Source organism: Myxine glutinosa (genome assembly GCF_964187855.1).
Source record: "Myxine glutinosa chromosome 12 unlocalized genomic scaffold, kmMyxGlut1.1 SUPER_12_unloc_2, whole genome shotgun sequence".
In the NCBI taxonomy this organism is placed as follows: Eukaryota; Metazoa; Chordata; class Myxini; order Myxiniformes; family Myxinidae; genus Myxine; species Myxine glutinosa.
In genome coordinates, this window is record NW_027616356.1 from 301,299 (window position 1) to 323,520 (window position 22,222).

Genomic DNA, 22,222 nt, shown 5'->3' on the forward strand with positions numbered 1-22,222 from the left:
GGAGAAAAGAGGAATGAAGGAGTGAAGGTGAGCAGAGAGTCTTGATTTTGGCAGTTAACCATAAGAGGGTTGCAGGCAGATCTTGTGCGACCTGTAGGAATATTTGCTGGACAGAGCCCAGAGAGAGCTGGGGGGCAAGGCCAGAGAGGAGTCGGTAGAAGACGGAAAGACCACCAACCACCAAAGACCACCAACCTACTCCCTCCTCCGGTATGATAGACCTGAGCCTCGTCCTGGAGGTGGGGTTGCTATCTTTATAAAAAATTCTCTTCCTCACTCGCCCTCCACTGCCCTCTCTCCACCTCACCCCCAGGAATACCTTTGGCTACGGCTTCCCCTTCACTCCCACCTTTTGTTCATATGTGTGTTGTACCGTCCACCAAACAGTGATGACTCCATCTACATCTCACTGTCTGATAATATGGACCAACTTCTATCTACCCATCCCAACTCTCTCTTCCTCATATGTGGTGATTTCAATTGTCACCATGCCAGTTGGCTGGGTGTGGGTACCTCTCTCACCAGCCATGGCTCTTCAGCAAAGGACTTCTGCGACTCACTGGGACTGACACAATCTGTCAATTTCCCGACCCGGATCTCAATCAACGGAGCATCTTCTCTTCTGGATTTGGTTATGACAAATTTCCCTGAAAATGTCTGCTGCTCTTCTTCTGCTCCAATCGGCTCATCTGATCATGTGCTTGTCAAAGTTGACATCTCTCTGACCATTCTCAGAGAGCCTCCTCTGCGTCGACGAGTCTGGCATTTCACTCAGGCCAACTGGCATGGTCTTCAAGCAGCCATCAATCATCTGGACTGGTCTCCCATCTCTACCGCCTCTGACATCAACTCATCCTGGGAATTCTTTCAAAGTAAATTGCTCTCTCTCATGCACAGATTTATACCATCTCGTCTTCAGTTGTCATACCCTTCCTCCCATCCATGGTACACGGAATCTTGTGGTGAGGCTGTTGCCCTGAAACAACTTGCTTTCGTCTCCTGGAAAGCAAATCCAACGGAAGGAAATCTCATTTCCTTTCACAAAGCCCGAAACAAGTGTGTGTCCACCCTCAGGAGAGCCAGGAAACAATATCTCACCATTCTCAAGACTGAACTCTCTTATCTGTCTCCCTCTTCCAAATCCTGGTGGCGTCTGGTCAAATCTGTTTTTGGTGTTTGTTCCCCCTCCATCCCCTCCCTCACCTCAAACGGCTTAACGGCTGACTCCGCACGTGAAAAAGCTGAATGCCTCAACTCTGTGTTTGCCTCTAAATCTTGTGTCCCAAACCCATCCCTCTCTGTACCCACCGTACCCAGTCGTACCCAGCTGCTCCTGGACTCTGTGTCCTTTCCTCCTGACAAGGTGGAAAAGTTTCTGTCAACCCTCGACTCTGATTCTGCAACTGGTCCTGACGGCATCAGCCCACGGGTCCTAAAATCATGTTCTTCTGCTCTTTCACTCCCTCTTTCTGTTCTCTTCACCCTCTCTTTTGCTCAAGGTCATCTGCCATCTGCTTGGAAATCAGCCAACATCACCGCTTTGCACAAAAAAGGTGCAAAAACAGATCCCAGCAACTACAGACCAATCAGCCTTCTCCCAATTATCAGCAAAGTCATGGAATCCATCATTGCTTCAAATATTAAATCTTTCCTCTTCTCCAATGGCTTGATCTCTGATCATCAATTTGGTTTCAGACCTGGTCACTCTACTCTGGACATGCTGCTTCTGCTTTCTCAACAATGGATGGAGGTCCTCAACGCCAAACAGGAAATTAGAGCTGTCTCCCTTGACATTTCACGTGCCTTCGATACGGTCTGGCACCCTGCTCTGCTCTCCAAACTCTCCTCCTTTGGTATCCATGGAAATCTCCACGCATGGCTGGCGGACTTCCTCTCTGGTCGTAGTCAACGTGTGGCCCTGAATGGGTTTCTCTCATCTCCTCTTCCTGTTCAGGCTGGAGTTCCCCAAGGTAGTGTTCTGGGCCCTGTGCTTTTTCTGGTCTTCATCAATGATCTCTCTGACTCTCTTGAAAATCCTCTCTATCTCTTTGCTGACGACTCTACTCTCTGTCGCTCCATTCCTCATCCCTCAGATCGGCAGTCTGCAGCCTCCTCACTCTCTGCAGACCTGGACAAAATCACAGACTGGTCAAACAAGTGGAACATGTCTTTCAATCCTGACAAATCTCACACTCTTACAATGTCTCTCCGAAAGGACCGACTGGACAACCCTCCCATCTACTTTCTCAACAATCCTCTCCAAGAAGTTCTGTCGCTCAAGCTTTTGGGTCTCACTATCTGCCATGATCTTTCTTGGGAAAACCACATTTCCAAGCTGGCCTCCAAAGCCAGTCGCCGACTGGGCATCCTCCGTCGTGCGAAGTCCTTCCTTGGCACACCTGAGCTCCTCACCACATACAAGGCTTTCATCCGCAGCTCAATGGAATACTGTTCCCCCCCCTGGGCTGGTGCTCCTGCCTTACACCTTGCTCGGCTTCACGCTGTTGAGGCCAAAGCTTTCAGAATCATTGGAATCTCCTGCGATGTAGTCAATGCCGAGGGCCTTTCACTCACTCACCGCAGGCAGGTTGGTGGTCTTTCTGTCTTCTACCAACTCCTCTCCGGCCTTGCTCCCCCAGCTCTCTCTGTGCTCTGTCCCCCCAATATTCCTTCAGGTCGCACAAGATCTGCCTGCAACCCTCTTCTGGTTAAACTGCCAAAGTCTAGGCTCTCTGCTCACCTTCACTCTTTCATTCCCCTTTTCTTCCGCCTCTGGAACAAACTCCCCCACTCCCTTCAATCCCACTCCTCCCTCCAGGTCTTTAAAACAGCTGTTCACCACCATCTCTTATCTTCCCCCATCGAAAACCTTGATCTTTTCTACCCACGGTAATTCACCCCAGAGTCCTTGCAGTGTTCATATGTTTTAATCCTCTCCCACCTCCCCCCAAGTCCTCCCGATGTCCCTGCTCTCAAATGTTGTGTTTGTGTCCTTCCCCCTCTCTTTTGTGTCCTTCCCCCTCTCTCCCCATCTTGTCTACCGCTCCCCTTGTTTTTTGTGTTTTGTGTGTCGGTTTGTCTTTTTGTGTGATTAATGTTAGCTCTTTCACGAGCCTCGATCTTGTATACCAAAAAAAAAAAACAAAAAAAAAAAAAAAAACCTGCCTGGGGTGAGTGAGTGAGAGGCCCTTGGAGTTAGCTTCATCGCGGGAGATTCCAATGATTCTGAATGCTTTGGTTTCAACAGCGTGAAGACGACCTAGGTGTGAGGCAGGTGCACCAGCCCAGAGGGGAGAGCAGTATTCCATTGAGCTGCGGATGAAAGCCTTGTATGTGGTGAGGAGCTCAGGTGTGCCAAGGAAGGACTTCGCACGACGGAGGATGCCCAGTCGGCGACTGGCTTTGCAGGCCAGATTTGAAATGTGGTTTTCCCAGGAAAGATCATGGCAGATAGTGAGACCCAAAAGCTTGAGTGACAGAACTTCTTGGAGAGGATTATTCAGAAAGTGGATGGGAGGGTTGTCAAGTCGGTCTTTTCGGAGAGACATCGTAAGAGTGTGAGATTTGTCAGGATTGAAAGACATGTTCCAATTGTATGCCCAGTCTGTGATTTTGTCCAGGTCTGCAGAGCGTGAGGAGGCTGCAGACTGCCGATCTGAGGGATAAAGAATGGAGCGACAGAGAGTAGAGTCATCAGCAAAGAGATAGAGAGGATTTTCAAGAGAGTCAGAGAGATCATTGATGAAGACCAGAAAAAGCACAGGGCCCAGAACACTGCCTTGGGGAACTCCAGCCTGAACAGGAAGAGGAGATGAGAGAAACCCATTCAGGGCCACACATTAACTACGACTAGAGAGGAAGTCCGCCAGCCATGCGTGGAGATTTCCATGGATACCAAAAGAGGAGAGTTTGGTGAGCAGAGCGGGGTGCCAGACCGTATCGAAGGCATGTGATATGTCAAGGGAGACAGCTCTAATTTCCTGTTTGGCATTGAGAACCTCCAATCCTCCATCCATTGTTGAGAAAGCAGAAGCAGCATGTCCAGAGTAGAGTGACCAGGTCTGAAACCAAATTGATGATCAGAGATCAAGCCATTGGAGAAGAGGAAAGATTTCATATCTGAAGCAATGATGGATTCCATGACTTTGCTGATAATTGGGAGAAGGCTGATTGGTCTGTAGTTGCTGGGATCTGTTTTTGCACCTTTTTTGTGCAAAGCGGTGATGTTGGCAGATTTCCAAGCAGATGGCAGATGACCTTGAGCAAAAGAGAGGGTGAAGAGAACAGAGAGAGGGAGTGAAAGAGCGGAAGAACAGGATTTTAGGACCCATGGGCTGATGCCGTCAGGTCCAGTTGCAGAATCAGAGTCGAGGGTTGACAGAAACTTTTCCACCTTGTCAGGAGGAAAGGACACACAGTCCAGGAGCAGCTGGGTACGACTGGGTATGGTGGGTACAGAGAGGGATGGGTTTGGGACACAAGATTTAGAGGCAAACACAGAGTTGAGGCATTCAGCTTTTTCACGTGCGGAATCAGCCGTGTGGCCGTTTGAGGTGAGGGAGGGGGTGGAGGGGGAACAAACACCAGAAACAGATTTGACCAGACGCCACCAGGATTTGGAAGAGGGAGACAGATAAGAGAGTTCTGTCCTGAGAACGGAGAGATATTGTTTCCTGGCTCTCCTGAGGGTGGACACACACTTGTTTCGGGCTTTGTGAAAGGAAATGAGATTTCCTTCCGTTGGATTTGCTTTCCAGGAGACGAAAGCAAGTTGTTTCTGGGCAATAGCCTCACCACAAGATTCCGTGTACCATGGACGGGAGGAAGGGTATGACAACTGAAGACGAGATGGGATAAATCTGTGCATGAGAGAGAGCAATTTACTTTGGAAGAATTCCCAGGATGAGTTGATGTCAGAGGCGGTAGAGATGGGAGACCAGTCCAGATGATTGATGGCTGCTTGAAGACCGTGCCAATTGGCCTGAGTGAAATGCCAGACTCGTCGACGCTGAGGAGGCTCTCTGAGAATGGTCAGAGAGATGTCCACTTTAACAAGCACATGATCAGATGAGCCGATTGGAGCAGAAGAAGAGCAGCAGACATTTTCAGGGAAGTTTGTCATAACCAAGTCCAGAAGAGAAGATGCTCCGTTGACTGAGATCCGGGTCGGGAAATTGACAGATTGTGTCAGTCCCAGTGAGTCACAGAAATCCTTTGCTGAAGAGCCATGGCTGGTGAGAGAGGAACCCACACCCAGCCAACTGGCATGGTGACAATTGAAATCACCACATATGAGGAAGAGAGAGTTGGGATGGGTAGATAGAAGTTGGTCCATATTATCAGACAGCGAGATGTAGATGGAGTCATCACTGTTTGGTGGACGGTACAACACACATATGAACAAAAGGTGGGAGCAAAGGGGAAGCCGTAGCCAAAGGTATTCCTGGGGGTGAGGTGGATAGAGAGCAGTGGAGTCATCCACGAGTGAGGAAGAGAGTTTTTTTATAAAGATAGCAACTCCCCCTCCAGGACGAGGCTCAGGTCTATCATACCGGAGGAGGGAGTAACCTGGGAGAGATACCAAGGAATCAGAGACATCATGAAGGAGGAAAGTTTCTGTTAAGCAGATCACGTCTGGTTTATCAGAAGCAACCTGTATGGAGAGATCAGTCAAGTTTGAGCAAAGGCCCCGGATGTTTGAGGTCCATACTGTTAAAGAAGAGGAAGGGGGAGCATCGGATACAGAACAGGGGGGGGGGGGGGGGAGCGGTAGGGTAAGATGTGGAAGAGGAGGAAGAGGTAGGGAGAGCTGTTGAAGGTGTGTCAGAGATTTCAGAATAGCTTGGAGAAAGGGAAGAATGGGGCGGACAAAAGGTTTGATGGTGATTGGGTGAGGCACAGTGAGGTGTTATTTGAGGAGGGGGAAGAGTGGGGCAGAAGGTTGAGGGAGATGAAGGTGAAAGTTGGAAGGGGGAAGAAGCGGGGAGGACGCTTTGAGAAGGAGGGGTGAGAGGGGAGTCTAGGAGGGAAGGGGCAAGGGGGGAGATCTGAAAGGGATGGGTGATGGGGAAGATTTGGAGGGGAGGGGCAAGGGGGAAGATTTGAAAGGGATGGGTGATGGGGAAGATTTGGAGGGGAGGAGCAAGGGGGAATATTTGAAAGAGATGGGTGATGGGGAAGATTTGGAGGGGAGGGGCAAGGGGGTGGATTTGGAGGGGAGGGGTGATGGGCAAGTTTTGAAGGGGAGGGGTGATGGGGAAGTTTTTGAGGGAAGGGGTGATGGGGAAGTTTTGGAGGGAAGGGGTGATGGGGAAGATTTGGAGGGGAGGGGTGAGATTGGATTTTAGAAAGTGTATGATTAATGGGAAACGAACATTTATTGCAAAATGAGTTTCTTGAGACCTTCAAATCAAAAATACGTTTGAGGACGCTGAAGGATGGGTGGAGTTCTGGAGAGTTTAGGGAATGTATGAAAGAGGCACTGTAACTGTAAGAGATGGAATTTTTTTTTGGAATGAATAGATTTGGTGAGCAAGTCGAAAGCATCCTTTTATAGAAGAAGAAGAAAAAGGTGTTATAGTCTGTGACAGAATACAGTTCTTCAGGGGACAGTTGAAACATTTTTTAACGACGTGAACACGTGATCACGAACAACGTGGTCGAAGCACCAACGAACAAATAAGAACGAACAACGGATAAGAACAGAGAAGGGATTTTTTTTTTTTTTTTAAGTCGAGATGAAAACAGAGACAGAGACCGAACGTGAAACGTGAAAAATAGAGACCGAAAGTAATTGCGAGCGCAATCGAAGAACCGCTGAGACAGAAACAAAGCCTCAAGCCAAGGTCAGACACGGTAGCCTACTAGTACTACACTAGGCGTCAGTACTACACTGACACGATAGCGTCAGTACTACACTGAGACACTACTTCACGTCAGTACTACACTGACACACTGTACTAGTACTACAGACACAGTAGCCTAATAGTACTACACTAGGCGTCAGAATACGCGACACGAACTAACCGACGATTCTGTACACAGGTATGAAAAACCAACACCAAGAATACTATTAAAGACACACCAATAGTTACGCACACCGAAAGAAAGATACAGTTTCGACAAATACACAATTGTAAAGTTACTTAACTTCGAAAGCGTGCGCGCATAGACAGCTTTGAAGAGACGTGACGTGATGTGACGAGAAGAGACGTGAAGAGACTTTGAAGAGATTTAAAACGTTAGACAAGTGGTCGATGTTCGGGGAAGTTAGGGGGAGAAGAGAAAATCTAAGAAATAAGCAATACAGCGAAGGAAAGAACTTAAATTCACAGAACACCTATGGGGGTAGGGAAGCCGAGAGAAACCAGGCCGCGCACGCGGTGAGACAGAAAACGATTAAATTATACAAAAGTTTGCAAGAATTGCAAATCAACACCAACTGGAAAACACCCTGCAACACATGGGTTGACATACCTAATACCTTTCGACAGGTATTACGTTACGTACACATTTTGAATATTTTCCAAATTTTCCAAGAGCCTTATTTTACATTATAAAGAGTTATAACATTAAATAAAAAGTGAAAAAGAAACAAACAAGTACAGATACATTCAAAGCACACCGCCCCCATGCCAAATAAATAAATATCCTCCAGCGTGGGATTGCTGGGGCGCTTCCGCGGCAATACCGACTTCTTTCCTGGAAGTCCTGGCAGTGTCCATGTGCTTTATACCTCTCCAACAACCCCACTCCCCCCCCCCTTCCCACTCTCCAACAACCCCACTCCCCCCCCCCCCTTCCCATGCCTCCTCCCCCAAGCCCCCTCCCTTGCACAGATCTTCTGTTGTCCCTGTTCTTTGGTGTTGTACTTGTGTGCTTTCCTCTCTCCCCATCTTGTCTCTCGCTCCCTTTATTGTATGTTTCGTGTGTCCGGTTTTTTTGTGATTAATGTTAGCTCTTACACGAGCCTCGATCTTGTATACAAAAAAATTAATCTGAATGATCAAAAACAAGATTTTAACACTAAAATTATCAATATATTCCTGATAAACTTAATACGATAATAATGTTAGGTACAATGCCGTCTCTGCTTCATTCTATTTGCTGGCATCCTTATAAACAGCGGATAATGGGGAATTCCGGGATATTCATAGGGAACACTTATTTGTGCTTTCTTGTGATTTATATTATTTGTTAAATTATGGCAAGGAATAACTGCACCCCCCCCCCACCCCCCTGGTCCATCCCTCACCCCCCCAATCCCCCCCCCCCACCCTCACCCTCACACAACAGCTCCATATGGACATTGTGGTAAGCTGAAGAGTGAATGGAATAGGCTTGATTCGTTAGGTCACACAACATAGGCTTTATTCAGGGAGAACAGTACAGCCTGTAACAACACAGAAGCATAGCGAAGTCTGTCGCTTAATACAACAAGCAAAATAATACTAATAATAATACTACATACATAAGCATAACAATCCTACATTAATAATTAACCAAGAACATAACGATTATTCGTCCTACCGTAATTATCATCCATCCACACGGGCCCACGCAGCATCCATCTTGAATATCGCAATTCACTACGGGTAATCGCAAGACCCGGATATATATAACCTATGACGCTGATGTTGTTGTTGTTGTTTAACTATGGGGGGGAGGAAAAGATCCAGGCTCTCGGGCTTACAGTATGGAGGAGGATTTGGATTGACAATCTATAACATTCTCACCCTCTCAAAATAATAAGCGAGTAAACCCCTACAGATTCAGGCGGACAGGTGGTTTGCTGTCTCACCCTGATCTGTGCAGTGGAGGAGCATTAGCAACCTCCTTCGGAGAGCTTCCAACATCTAAGAAGCTGGTAGTATCTTCATTACAACTCACGAGCTGATCGTGTGACAGATCCCCCGGGGTTGCGTCTGTGTCCATTCCAGGTGGTTTTTGGACAGGAGGATCTAAGCCACCAGAGTTTTGGACCTTACCACATGGTGCCAGGTCATGCAGAGCCACAGTTGTCTCTTTACCGCCAGGGTAGCGCACGTGGGCATACTGAGGGTTAGCCTCAAGCAGTTCCACCTCCTCAATGACAGGGTCATACTTCGATTGCCTCACGTGACGTTTCAAGAGAACAGGTCCCGGTGAGGACAGCTATGTCGGAATTGAGCAGCCACTTGTAGACCGTCGTTGGTAATTGAATAAACGCTCGTGTGGAGTAGCATTTGTAGCAGTCGAGAGCAGAGAACGTATAGAATGCAAGGCGTCTGCCAGAACGTTCTCCCATTGAGGAGTTGGTAGGCCTCGTGATTTGAGAGCCAGAGTAATATTCTTCCAAATCACACCATTGTAACGTTCACACTGGCCGTTCCCTCCAGGATTATATGGGGTAGTGCGACTGGTCGAGACGCCGTGGTCGTATAGGAAGTGCTTCAATTCTGACGACATAAAGGAACTCCCCCTGTCAGAATGTACATAAGCAGGCATACCAAATATAGCAAAGAGTTATAAGACATTTAATCACAGTGCAAGTTGTCATGTCGGGACAAGGACAAGCAAATGGGAAGCGAGAAAACTCATCTATCACAGTAAGCAAGTAGCAGTTAGCGATAGATGATGGTAAGGGTCCCTTGAAATCCATACTGAGCCTTTCAAAGGGTTGTGTAGCTTTTAGTAAATGTGACTGTTACGGTTGGTAGAATCTTGGTTTGCACTCGGCACACACTGGGCTGGAGGCCGTTATCTTCTTCACTTCCTCGACAGAGAAGGGAAGATTCCGAGTTCTTACGAAATGTACCATTATTGTAGTGCCGGGGTGGCAGAGAGAATTGTGCAGTTCGATTAAGGTATCTGTACTGATTGCCGAGCAGTATGCTCTGGATAAAGTGTCTGCCACTATGTTCTCGCTACCAGGTCGGAACTGCATATCAAAGTTGTAGCAGGATGTTCAATCCTCCATCTTTGTATTTTATCATTCTTGATCTTTCCCGATTGCTTTGAGTCAAACATGAAGGCTACAGACTTCTGATCAGTGATCAGGGTGAAATGGCGTCCAGTCAGATAGTGTCGCCACTTACGCAATGATTCAACAATGGCATATGCCTCTTTCTCCACTGAAGAATGTTTGCGTTCACTCGCATTCAGTGTCCTAGAAAAAAAATGCCACAGGTCTCCCGACTTGGTTAAGTGTAGCAGCTATCGCAATGTCAGAAGCATCTGTCTCAACAACAAATGGAACGGACTCGTCAATAGAATTAACCACCGATTTCTCCACCTCTGCTTTCAGATCATTGAAAGCTTGTTGGGCTGCATTAGACATAGGAAAAGAACCGACCTGAACAAGGGGCCAACCTTCTTCGAGTAGTTAACAATCCACTGTGAGTAGTACGAAAACATACCCAGTGCACGACGCAGAGAACCCTTATCCACTGGAAGGGGAAGACCACGGAGTGGCCGAAGTCTCTCTGGGTCGGGCCTAATTAACCCATTCGAGATTGTATATCCCAGGAGACCAACTGAGGCTACAGAGAACGAGTATTTATCAAGGTTGAAGGTTATGTTGAACTTCTTGGCAGCCTCAAGAAATTTGTGAAGATTATTGTCATGCTGTTCCTTACTTTTGCCACAGACAGTAATGTTATCCAGGTAAGCATAGGTATCAGACAGCCCATTATCTGCAATAAACTGATCTATCACCCGTTGTAAACAGGCGACTCCATTTGTCACCCCGAATGTAATCCTGCGAAATTGATACAACTGCCCACATGCCTCAAAGGCAGTATACGGTTTGTCCCCATCTTTGATAGGGACCTGGTGGTAAGCGGACTTCAGGTCGATAGTACTGTATAGTTGATACTGCGCTACCTTGTTGACCAAATTGTCTATCTTTGGTAGTGGGTATGCATCTAGTTGCGTGAAGCAGTTGACTGTCTGCGAATAATCAATCACCATCCGCCTTTTGTGCCGCACATTCGTTGTAACTACAAGCTGAGCTCGCCAGGGCGAGGTGCTGGGCTCAATAATGCCCTCTTCGAGCAACCTCCTCGTTTCTGACTCAATGAAACAGCTGTCTGGTGCACTGTACTTTCTTGATCTAACAGCAATGGGCTTACAGTTGGGAGTGAGATTGGCAAAAAGTGGTGGAGGTGGTATGGAGAGGGTAGCTAGCACACAGACAGAGAGTGGTGGTTTATCTCCCCCCAAACTGCACAGTAACACTCTCATGATGTTTCATGAAATCCTGGCCTAAAATTACATCACTACATAGGCCAGGTAAGATGGAGAGTCGAACATCACGGTATGTACAGCCCTTCAGCTCAAGGTTCACGAAACAATGTCCAGCTATTCGTGTCGACAATGAGGTAGATGCCATTGATACTCTACCTGTCCCTGGGTGTACACATAGTTTGTACGCCTTAACCAGCCTCTGGCACACAAAACTTTCCGAGCTCCCAGTATCCAAAAGTGCTCTACACTTGTTACCATTCACAAGCACATTAACTGTTGCCTTAGAAAGATTTCCTAGAAATGCGGTGTATATCGTAGCTAGGGTTGGGGTGTGGAGCATAGCTGCAGCCCTCAGCCCAGGCGATCCACATACTTCAGCAAAATGCCCCGTTTTCCCGCACTTATGACACACAGAATCCCAAGCTGGACAAACCTGTCGAGTATGTCGAGAGCTCCCACAGAAAAAACACTTCGGTTGCTTCCCAGAGGCGGCGACTACTTGAGAGATATCTGGAGGAGTAGGTCGGTAAGTCCTTGTTTCGGCTTCCGCAAGAGGTTTGTCTACCGAAGAGGTTATGACTGCATTCAGGGGTGTTACAGGTGCCATATATGTCTCAGAACACTTCTGCGCTTGATCAAGGGCCCTAGCCTGGTCAAAAGCTGTCGTGAGATCCAACATTTTATTCTCGAGGAGCCGTTGGCGGATGACATGAGATGGCAATCCACTTATGAAAGCATCCTGGATGGACTCCTCTTTGTAGTTCTCAGGAGTCACAGCCTTGTAATTGCAGTCTCCACTCAAACACTTCAATGCCTGCAGGAGTTCATCAAGGGTTTCACCCGGTTGTTGTCGATGACTCGCCAATAGGTGCCGTGCATATACTTCATTCTTTGGTCTAACATACATGTTTCATAATGTCTCCATGGCAGTGTCGTAGTCTTCACAAACAGCGATGTACTCGTACACACTTGGAGCTACATAGTTTATGAGCATAGTTAGCGTCTCCGGTTTGTGATGCTCAATTACTCTCAAGAAGTTGTCGAACGTCTTGTACCAATGGTTCCATTCCTTTGCAGCATTGCTGGAGTTTGGGTTTGCTTCAAACCGCTCAGGACGTAAGAACTTCTCCATTATGAAAATTCTCGCTGAATAAATTGTGGTAAGCCGAAGAGTGAATGGAATAGGCTTGATTCGTTAGGTCACACAATGTAGGCTTTATTCAGCGAGAACAGTACAGCCTGTAACAACACAGAAGCATAACTAAGTCTGTCGTTTAATACAACAAGCATAATAATACTAATAATAATACTACATACGTAAGCATAACAATCCTACATTAATAATTAACCAAGAACATACCGATTTATTAGTCCTACCGTAATTATCATCCATCCACACGGGCTCATGCAGCATCCATCTTGAATATCGCAATTTACTACGGGTAATCGCAAGACCCGGATACATATAACCTATGACGCTGATGTTGTTGTGTTTGTTTAACTATGGGGGAGGGGAAAAGATCCAGGCTCTCGGGCTTACAGTATGGAGGAGGATTTGGAATGACAATCTATAACAGACATATTAAATCAGAAACCAGTATGGTAGTGTTCCTGTAGTCCATCATAATTTTCCACTGTTGTGACTTAACTTACACTTTTACAAACTACCCATTTGACCAGCTGGCTCTCTCCACTCCTCCTCAAGTTTGACCCAATTGAAGCTGCGCTTATCAACCTTGTGCAGGAGAGTTAAATGTGATTTTGGGTACACTCATTGTCATATATCCTATAATCTTTCCTAATCATCTCACAAAATAACACGTCTTGTCTTATGTGTGCCATTCAATGAAAGTGACCCTCGCAGTGCGTCCAAATGTCTACAGTCTCAAATATGACATAAATTGTCCCGTTTGCCTTTATCGACTCACAGGTCTCTCGACTGGAATTATATCGATGAAAGCAGTCGAAATGTTCTGAGAGGTACTCAAGAAGATGGAGAGTTTTGGTGAGTGACGATTAATAAAATGCATTACCTTCGCCACCAAAGGTAGACAACAGAGGTTGTGTTTTCACCCCTGTTTGTCTGGCTGTCTATTTGTTTGTCTGTCTGTCTATTTGTTTGTCTGTCTGTCTGCTTGTCTGTTTGTCTATTCGTCTGTCTGTTTGTCTGTCTGTCTGTTTGTTTGTCTGGCGGTCTATTAATCTGTCTGTTTGTCTGTCTGTCCATTCATCTGTCTGTTTGTCTGTCTGTCCATTCGGCTGTCTGTCTGTCTATTCATCTGTCTGTCTGTCTGTTTGTCTGTCTGTGTTTGTCTGTCTATTTGTCTGTCTGTTTGTCTGTCTATTCGTTTGTCTGTTTGTTTGTTTGTTTGTGAGCAGGATATCTCAAAACGTTATGGACGGATTTGGAGATACAGAATTTGATGATGAAGGTGCGATGAACATCTGAATTCGTCTGTCTGTGTGTTTGTTGAACATCTGATGATGAACATCTGAATACAAGAGTTTTTAATTTTTCTGAGCGATTCTTCACTGTTGAGAGATGGGGCCCAAAAAATGATATATAACAGGATTTTTCAAAAGGTTATCGGCGGATTATGACAAAACTTGGTGTATGAGTTGGTTAGGTGACAATAACAAGCCGATTAGATTTTGGTTCAGATCTGAATCCAGATCTGGCTTATCAGTGGGATACAAAATGTAACCTGTTTAGCCTGGCGGAGGTATGTTGCTCCCACCGAGAGCTGTTCTCATTAATAAATGCAATAAACTGACTTTTTATCCTTTCCGTGTTTGATTCTTAAAGAAATCCCACTCAGACTGGCAAGTTTAAATGTTTAATAAATTGCTAAACTTATGAAAACGTAATGATTTTCTATTATCTATGGTTTATGGTAGAACTTGTACAAATATCACAAGCACGGTAGACAAAGGTATCAGTAAGCATATATATCTTACTACAATTCACCAAATGTCCGTCCGTCTGTCTGTCTGTCCATCCGTTCGAAGGTACCGCAAAAACGGCTGAACCGATCGCAACGATATTTTGGGTGGGTAATCCTGGGATCTCCTGGAGTAAAATAGGCTATATTGTTTTTCCAATTTCAGCTTTGGCCTCCAGCATTTTCAGGTTTGGACTCCCGCAAAACGTTATTTTCCCGGGTGCCGCACAAACGGCTGCACCGATTGCTGCGCTGCACAGCTGCACCGATCGGCTGCACCGATCGGACTCCATGACCTCGGACAAAGACCTTTTATAAGGACATGGGTTGAATCCCTGCTTGAGAGAATGCCAACCCCCTCCCCACCATCACGGCCGTCTCTCCAACTCACAATCCCACGAGATATGCGGAAAGGACAACCCAAAACCAATTATCTTATTTTTGATTCGTATATAAACATCATTAAAAGTAAATAATGACCTTGGCCAAAGTTCAAACGATGTGGGTTTAATCTCTACATGAGAGAATTCCACATAGCTATTTGGGCGGTGTATAAGCTAACAGATCGCTGTGTCCATCGATCTTGCCAAGGCCGTAACACCTATTGGCTCAAAATCCTTTTAACTGTTGACTTGGTAGTTTTTACAATGAAGGAAACATTAACAATGTTGTTAAAAGTTTATTTTGTGATTGGAATTATGTTGTTTGGAATGAAAAAAGATATCGAGTTCAAGTAAATGACGACATGCCGTGCTGGTTTCTACTTTCTAAAGGTGAACTTCACGGATCGCCAAATGCAGATTCGCCACGGACCCACAATCGATGTTTCTATACGTGAATGTACCCGTTTGTTTGCGAACGGGTACGTTTTTCATGGAAGTCCTTCACGAACTTGCTGTCCATGTCTGACGTGCGACTGAGGGTGCTACAGGAATGTGGAATTTATTGGTTTCATGCTTTAGCATTCGCCGTATCTGCATTGCGCTTCTGGCCTCCCACCCGTGCGTAGCTCGGGTATCTCACTAGTTATTACAATGACAGTTTAGAGTTAGTTTATGCTCGATTTACATTGCCTTGAGATGAGCAGAACGTGCATGTTGAATTTATCATCAGTATCATTACTCCTGCGCATGCAAAGCAAAAAACGGGGTTAAGCAATTGGTTCATGTCTGCCCGTCTGTCTTATCAGTTTATGATCGAGGAACAACTTATTTAAATGGAATGTTATATTTTGAACATGCATATGCACATGAGTAGGGAGGCAAGTTTGCCGTTTTACCGTACATTGGCTTTGAATTCGTCCTGAACGCACTTGCACAACGAGGAGAGAAATCATTTGTTTACTCTGTTTACTCTGTGTGCCTGCCTGGCAATCAAACAAAATAGAAAATCATTCCAAACAGGAAACTTACTGTTTTTAAGGACGTTATAAAGGACACAAACGGCAGGCACGAAAAACTCATGTAACATGTCAGATATTGTGATGTAATAGACGCTGGGTAAAATGGCGGAAAACCCAGAATTAATTTATTTATACTCCTTTAAACCTTTATTTAATTATATTCTGGAACATTGTAGAACACAAATCACCTTCATTACACTTCCAAGGACCATACACGATATATAGCATGCGCGGGCATAGCATGTGTGAAGGTACAGTATAGGGGTGAAGAAGAGGCCGCTGATAAGGCTATATACAATGCTGATAAGGCTATATAAAATGCTAAGGCTATATACAATGCTGATAAGGCTATATACAATGCTGATAACGCTATATACAATGCTGGTAACGCTATATACAATGCTGATAAGGCTATATACAATGCTGATAAGGCTATATACAATGCTGATAACGCTATATACAATGCTGATAAGGCTATATACAATGCTGATAAGGCTATAGACAATGCTGATAAGGCTATATACAATGCTGATAAGGCTATATACAATGCTGATAACGCTATATACAATGCTAATAAGGCTATATACAATGCTGATAAGGCTATATACAATGCTGATAAGGCTATATACAATGCTGATAAGGCTATATACAATGCTGATAAGGCTATAGACAATGCTGATAAGGCTGTATACAATGCTGATAAGGCTGTAGACAATGCTGATAAGGCTGTATACAATGATGATAAGGCTGTAGACAATGCTGATAAGGCTATATAAAATGCTGATAAGGCTATATACAATGCTGATAAGGCTGTAGACAATGCTGATAAGGCTGTAGACAATGCTGATAAGGCTGTATAAAATGCTGATAAGGCTGTATACAATCCTGATAAGGCTATATAAAATGCTGATAAGGCTATATACAATGCTGATAAGGCTATAGACAATGCTGATAAGGCTGTATACAATGCTGATAAGGCTATATACAATGCTGATAAGGCTATATACAATGCTGATAAGGCTGTATACAATGCTGATAAGGCTATATAAAATGCTGATAAGGCTATATAAAATGCTGATAAGGCTATATACAATGCTGATAAGGCTATAGACAATGCTGATAAGGCTGTATACAATGCTGATAAGGCTATATAAAATGCTGATAAGGCTATATACAATGCTGATAAGGCTATATACAATGCTGATAAGGCTGTATACAATGCTGATAAGGCTATATAAAATGCTGATAAGGCTCTATACAATGCTGATAATGCTCTTGTTACGTGGTCCCCTCGGTGAATACCTGGTCTCGGTGACCCCCGGACCGTGAGAGGAACTTCGCCAGAAAGCTGTATTAAATATGCGCTTTCGCCACGCAATCCATATGAATTTCACCCCAGAGACAACTGACGTTCAAGGATATATTTCAATGGGAATGACCATACAATTGCAATGACACAACCACGGAGATTTTCCCCGAGCAATCAACCATATACAACCATCAACAATTCCCAATTCACAAGCACTTTCCTATGAGTAAGATGGCCATCTTATATACGTGTGTCCCGGTGAGTACTCACGACACCCTTTTGGTCTCGGTCCCGCACAATGTCTCTGGGCCCCTCCTGACCAAGATGATGGTCGCCGTCACCGCACTCGGGCGGTAGAACGAACCCCGGGTGGACGTGTTTCCACCGGGCAGGTATCGTACCAGGCACCGTGGCTGCAGCCCCTCGTGGCCACGCGAGGCGGATACGGTAAAGCAAGCCAAACCCCACGCCGCTTGCAAGGCGGGTTAGGCCCCAACTTGCGACCCGCACGCGTCTATTTGGACGGTGCCGCGAACGAGGCCAGACGCGGGTTCGATGCACGGCCCCACGTCAACTTGACGTCTCCACCGGGCCGGTACACGTTCCGGTAATTCCTCTCGCCAGACAGGCTTCGGAACGCCGCTGTTTCACGCAGCGCAAGGTCGATCCCACCCTTTGTCGGAGCGGGGCGAGGAAGAATAATACTCGTCCTTTTTTCCTCGTGTCTTTTCTTCTTCCGTTTCCGGTCACTTCCGTTTCCGGCCACTCCCTCAGAAGGGCTCCTGACCCTCCAACCACAACAACTACACAACAACTTAATATACTACACACGGATAAGCAAAGACCTGAATGGTAATTCACATACATTCATATAAATATGTAACACTATATACAATGCTGATAAGGCTGTATACAATGCTGATAAGGCTATATAAAATGCTGATAAGGCTGTATACAATGCTGATAAGGCTATAGACAATGCTGATAAGGCTGTATACAATGCTGATAAGGCTATATACAATGCTGATAAGGCTATATACAATGCTGATAAGGCTGTATACAATGCTGATAAGGCTATATACAATGCTGATGAGGCTATATACAATGCTGATAAGGCTATATAAAATCTGATAAGGCTATATACAATGCTGATAAGGCTATAATAATAATAATAATAATAATAATGCATTTATTTTATATAGCGCTTTTCAGGGAGCCCAAAGACGCTTTGACAGAGTGCAAAACATAATGCATAGCAAAACATAAAAACAATTGCAAAAAACAAACAAGAATCAATAGGGAAATATTCAAAGCAAAAAGGAGGGAGAAGGAGAAGAGATAGTCAGGGGTTAAATGCTGTGGGTTAAATGTTGAATGCAGTGTTGAACAGGTGGGTCTTGAGTGATGTTTTTAATGTGGTGAGTGAGGAGGAGTCTCTGATGGTGTGAGGTAGTGAGTTCCAGAGGGTGGGAGCAGCGATGGAGAAGGCCCTGTCCCCCCAGGATCTGAATTTGGTCCGGATGGGGGGGGGTCAGGAGGTTGGTACCAGCAGAGCGGAGGTTGCGGTTGGGAGTGTGTCTGGAGAGGAGGTCAGCCAGGTAGGATGGGGCCAGGTTATGGAGGGCTTTGTAGGTCAAGAGGAGGATTTTGTACTGGATTCTCTGGGGGATGGGGAGCCAGTGAAGCTTGTAAAGGACGGGGGTGATGTGGTCACGGGTCCGGGAATGGGTGAGTAGACGGGCAGCGGAGTTCTGAATGTATTGGAGTTTATTGGTGATTGGTGAGGGTGAACCATAGAGGAGGCTATTGCAGTAGTCCAGACGGGGGGTGATGAAGGCGTGGATGAGGGTTTCTGCAGCCATGGAGGAGTGGGATGGACGGAGACGGGCGATGTTTTTCAAGTGAAAGAAGGCTGTCTTTGTGATCTGTTTAGTGTATTTGTCAAAGGAGAGGGTTTGGTCAAAGATGATGCCAAGATTCCGGATGTGAGGGGAGGTGGATACTGGGATACCGTCGATGTTGAGGGCAAAGTTATTGGTGGATTTTATGAGCGTTTTTGGGCCAATGATGATTATTTCAGATTTATCATAGTTAAGTTTGAGGAAGTTGATTTGAAGCCAGGATTTTATTTCAGTGATGCAGTTTGTCAGGATAGAGTGGGTGGCGGTGGAGATGGACTTGGTGGAGATGAAAAGCTGGATGTCATCGGCGAAGCAGTGGAATTGGAGACCATGACGACGGATTAAGTGACCGAGGGGGGACAGGTAAAGGATGAAGAGGAGGAGGCCAGGAACTGAACCTTGGGGGACACCTTGGGGGAGGGGGAGCAGTGGGGGATTTGCAGTTATTGATGGAGATGAACTGGCGTCTGTCAGAGAGGTATGATTTAATCCAAGAGCGGGCAGTGCCGGTAATGTTAAAGGTGGTTGCAAGTCGGGTGAGGAGGATGGTGTGATCGATGGTGTCAAAAGCGGCGCTGAGGTCGAGGAGGATGAGAATGTTGAGGTTGCCAGCATCAGAGGAGAGGAGAAGGTCGTTGGTGATTTTGAGGAGAGCAGTTTCAGTACTGTGGTTGGAGCGGAATCCGGATTGAAATGTTTCATACAGGTTATTGGCAGAGAGGTGATGTTTGAGTTGAGCGGCTACAGCGTGTTCCAAAACTTTCGACAGAAAGGGTAGGTTGGAGATGGGTCTGAAGTTGTTTAGGGTGTCAGGGTTTAGTCCAGGTTTTTTCAGAATGGGGGTAACAGCAGCAATTTTGAGGGATGGTGGGATGATGCCTGTAGACAGGGAGGAGTTTATTGTTGCAATGATAAGTGGAGAGAGAGCAGGAAGGGAGGCCTTGACAAAGCTGTAGGGGATGGGGTCAAGAGTGCAGGTGGCAGTTTTCATTCCTATGAGGAGTTCAGAGAGGTCAGTAGGGGAGATTGGGGAGAATTGAGACAGGGGATGGCAGGATAAGGGGGGGCAGGTGGTTTGAGGGGGAGGGGGAGCGGGTGCGGCGGTGGTCAAGCTGTTGTAGATGTTTTCAACTTTGCGTTGGAAGAATGAAAGGAAGGAGATGCAGTTGTCTACTGTGAATGACTGGGTGGTGGTGTTCAGGGGGCTGAGGAGTTTGTTTATTGTAGAGAAGAGTGCTTTTGGGTTTCCGGAGCCAGAGTGGATAATTTGAGAGTAGTAGGCGGAGCGGGCGCGGGAGAGGGCATCTTTGTAGTGTTGTAGTTGGTCCTTGTAGGCTTGGGAGTGAATTGTGAGACCTGTTTTATTGCGGAGTCTTTCAAGTTGGCGAGCACGAGTTTTCATCAGGTGGAGTTCAGGGGTAAACCAGGGAGCAGAATGGGTGAAAGAAACTGTTTTGGTTTTCATTGGCGCAAGCTGGTCGAGGCAGGAGGAGAGAGTGTGGTTGTCGTAGTCAGTGAGATCAGAAGGGTTGTGGAGGTCAACGAAGGGAGAAGTGGACATTTTTTCAGAGAGGGTGGATGAGAATGAGGTAGGTGAAAGAGCGTTTAGCTAACGGAAGTTGATAGCGCGATAATGCCTTGGTGTTGGGGCGGGGATGTTGATGGTCATAGTGATGGCTAAGTGGTCAGAGAGGGTGAGGTCGGAGCCAGAGAGATGGTGCAAAATTAATCCAGTAGAGCAGACAAGGTCCAAAATGTGACCACGGTTATGGGTAGGAAAGTTGACATGTTGAGTGAGGTTAAAGCAGGTGAGTAAATCAGTGAAGTCAGTGGTTATCATGGAGTCAGTGGAGTCCATGTGGATATTGAAATCACCAAGGAGGAGGATTGAGGGGGAGAGGGAACATAGCTGGGTCAGAAAGTAGGAGAAGTCAGATAGGAATGATGGGTGTGGTTTGGGAGGGCGGTAGACAACAGCCATGACTGACTGTGTGTGACCAGAGAGTTTAAAAGCCAGGTGTTCAAATGATGGAGCAGATGCGATGGAGATGAGGCTGGTCCTGATGTCTTGTCGGTGAATAACGGCAATTCCACCACCTCGGCCCCCCGAGCGTGGTTTATTGATGTAGGAATATCCATTGGGTGTGGTGAGATTGAGTGCGAAGTAGTCCAGAGGTTGTTGCCAGGTTTCAGTGAGACAGAGAAAGTCCAGTTTATTTTCCAGGATGTAGTCGTTGAGGATGAGGGATTTGTTGTTGAGGGACCGGGTATTGAACAGGGGTGAGCTTGATAATGCTGATAAGGCTGTATACAATGCTGATAAGGCTGTATACAATGCTGATAAGGCTGTATACAATGCTGATAAGGCTATATACAATGCCGATAAGGCTGTATACAATGCCGATAAGGCTGTATACAATGCTGATAAGGCGATATACAATGCTGATAAGGCGATATACAATGCTGATAAGGCTATATACAATGCTGATAAGGCTATATACAATGCTGATAAGGCTATATACAATGCTGATAAGGCTATAGACAATGCTGATAAGGCGATATACAATGCTGATAAGGCGATATACAATGCTGATAAGGCTATAGACAATGCTGATAAGGCTATAGACAATGCTGATAAGGCGATAGACAATGCTGATAAGGCGATATACAATGCTGATAAGGCGATATACAATGCTGATAAGGCTATATACAATGCTGATAAGGCTATATCCAATGCTGATAAGGCTATAGACAATGCTGATAAGGCTATAGACAATGCTGATAAGGCGATATACAATGCTGATAAGGCTGTATACAATGCTGATAAGGCTATATACAATGCTGATAAGGCTATATAAAATGCTGATAAGGCTATATACAATGCTGATAAGGCTACATACAATGCTGATAAGGCTATATACAATGCTGATAAGGCTATAGACAATGCTGATAAGGCTGTATACAATGCTGATAAGGTTGTATACAATGCTGATAAGGCTGTATACAATGCTGAGAAGGCGATATACAATGCTGATAAGGCGATATACAATGCTGAGAAGGCGATATACAATGCTGATAAGGCTGTATACAATGCTGATAAGGTGATAAACAATGCTGATAAGGCTGTATACAATGCTGATAAGGTTGTATACAATGCTGATAAGGCTGTATACAATGCTGATAAGGCTATATACAATGCTGATAAGGCTGTATGCAATGCTGATAAGGCTGTATACAATGCTGATAAGGATGTATACAATGCTGATAAGGATGTATACAATGCTGATAAGGCTATATACAATGCTGATAAGGCTGTATACAATGCTGATAAGGCTGTATACAATGCTGATAAGGCTATATACAATGCTGATAAGGCTATATACAATGCTGATAAGGCTATATACAATGCTGATAAGGCTATATACAATGCTGATAAGGCTAT

General features: G+C 45.6%; 2 protein-coding genes across 2 annotated transcripts in view; one reads left to right on the plus strand and one right to left on the minus strand.

Annotated features, from left to right (window-relative positions):
- Positions 1 to 22,222, minus strand: part of LOC137437920 (uncharacterized) — a 422,503-nt gene that overhangs the window by 139,060 nt on the left and 261,221 nt on the right. The gene's annotated exons all lie outside the window — the stretch shown is intronic.
- The window catches only part of LOC137437918 (calpain-1 catalytic subunit), a 73,171-nt gene that overhangs the window by 12,688 nt on the left and 38,261 nt on the right, over positions 1 to 22,222 (plus strand). The window contains exon 8 of the mRNA XM_068132660.2: positions 13,157 to 13,231. Within this exon, the coding sequence (XP_067988761.2) occupies positions 13,157 to 13,231 (75 nt within the window). The remainder of the gene's footprint in view (positions 1 to 13,156; positions 13,232 to 22,222) is intronic.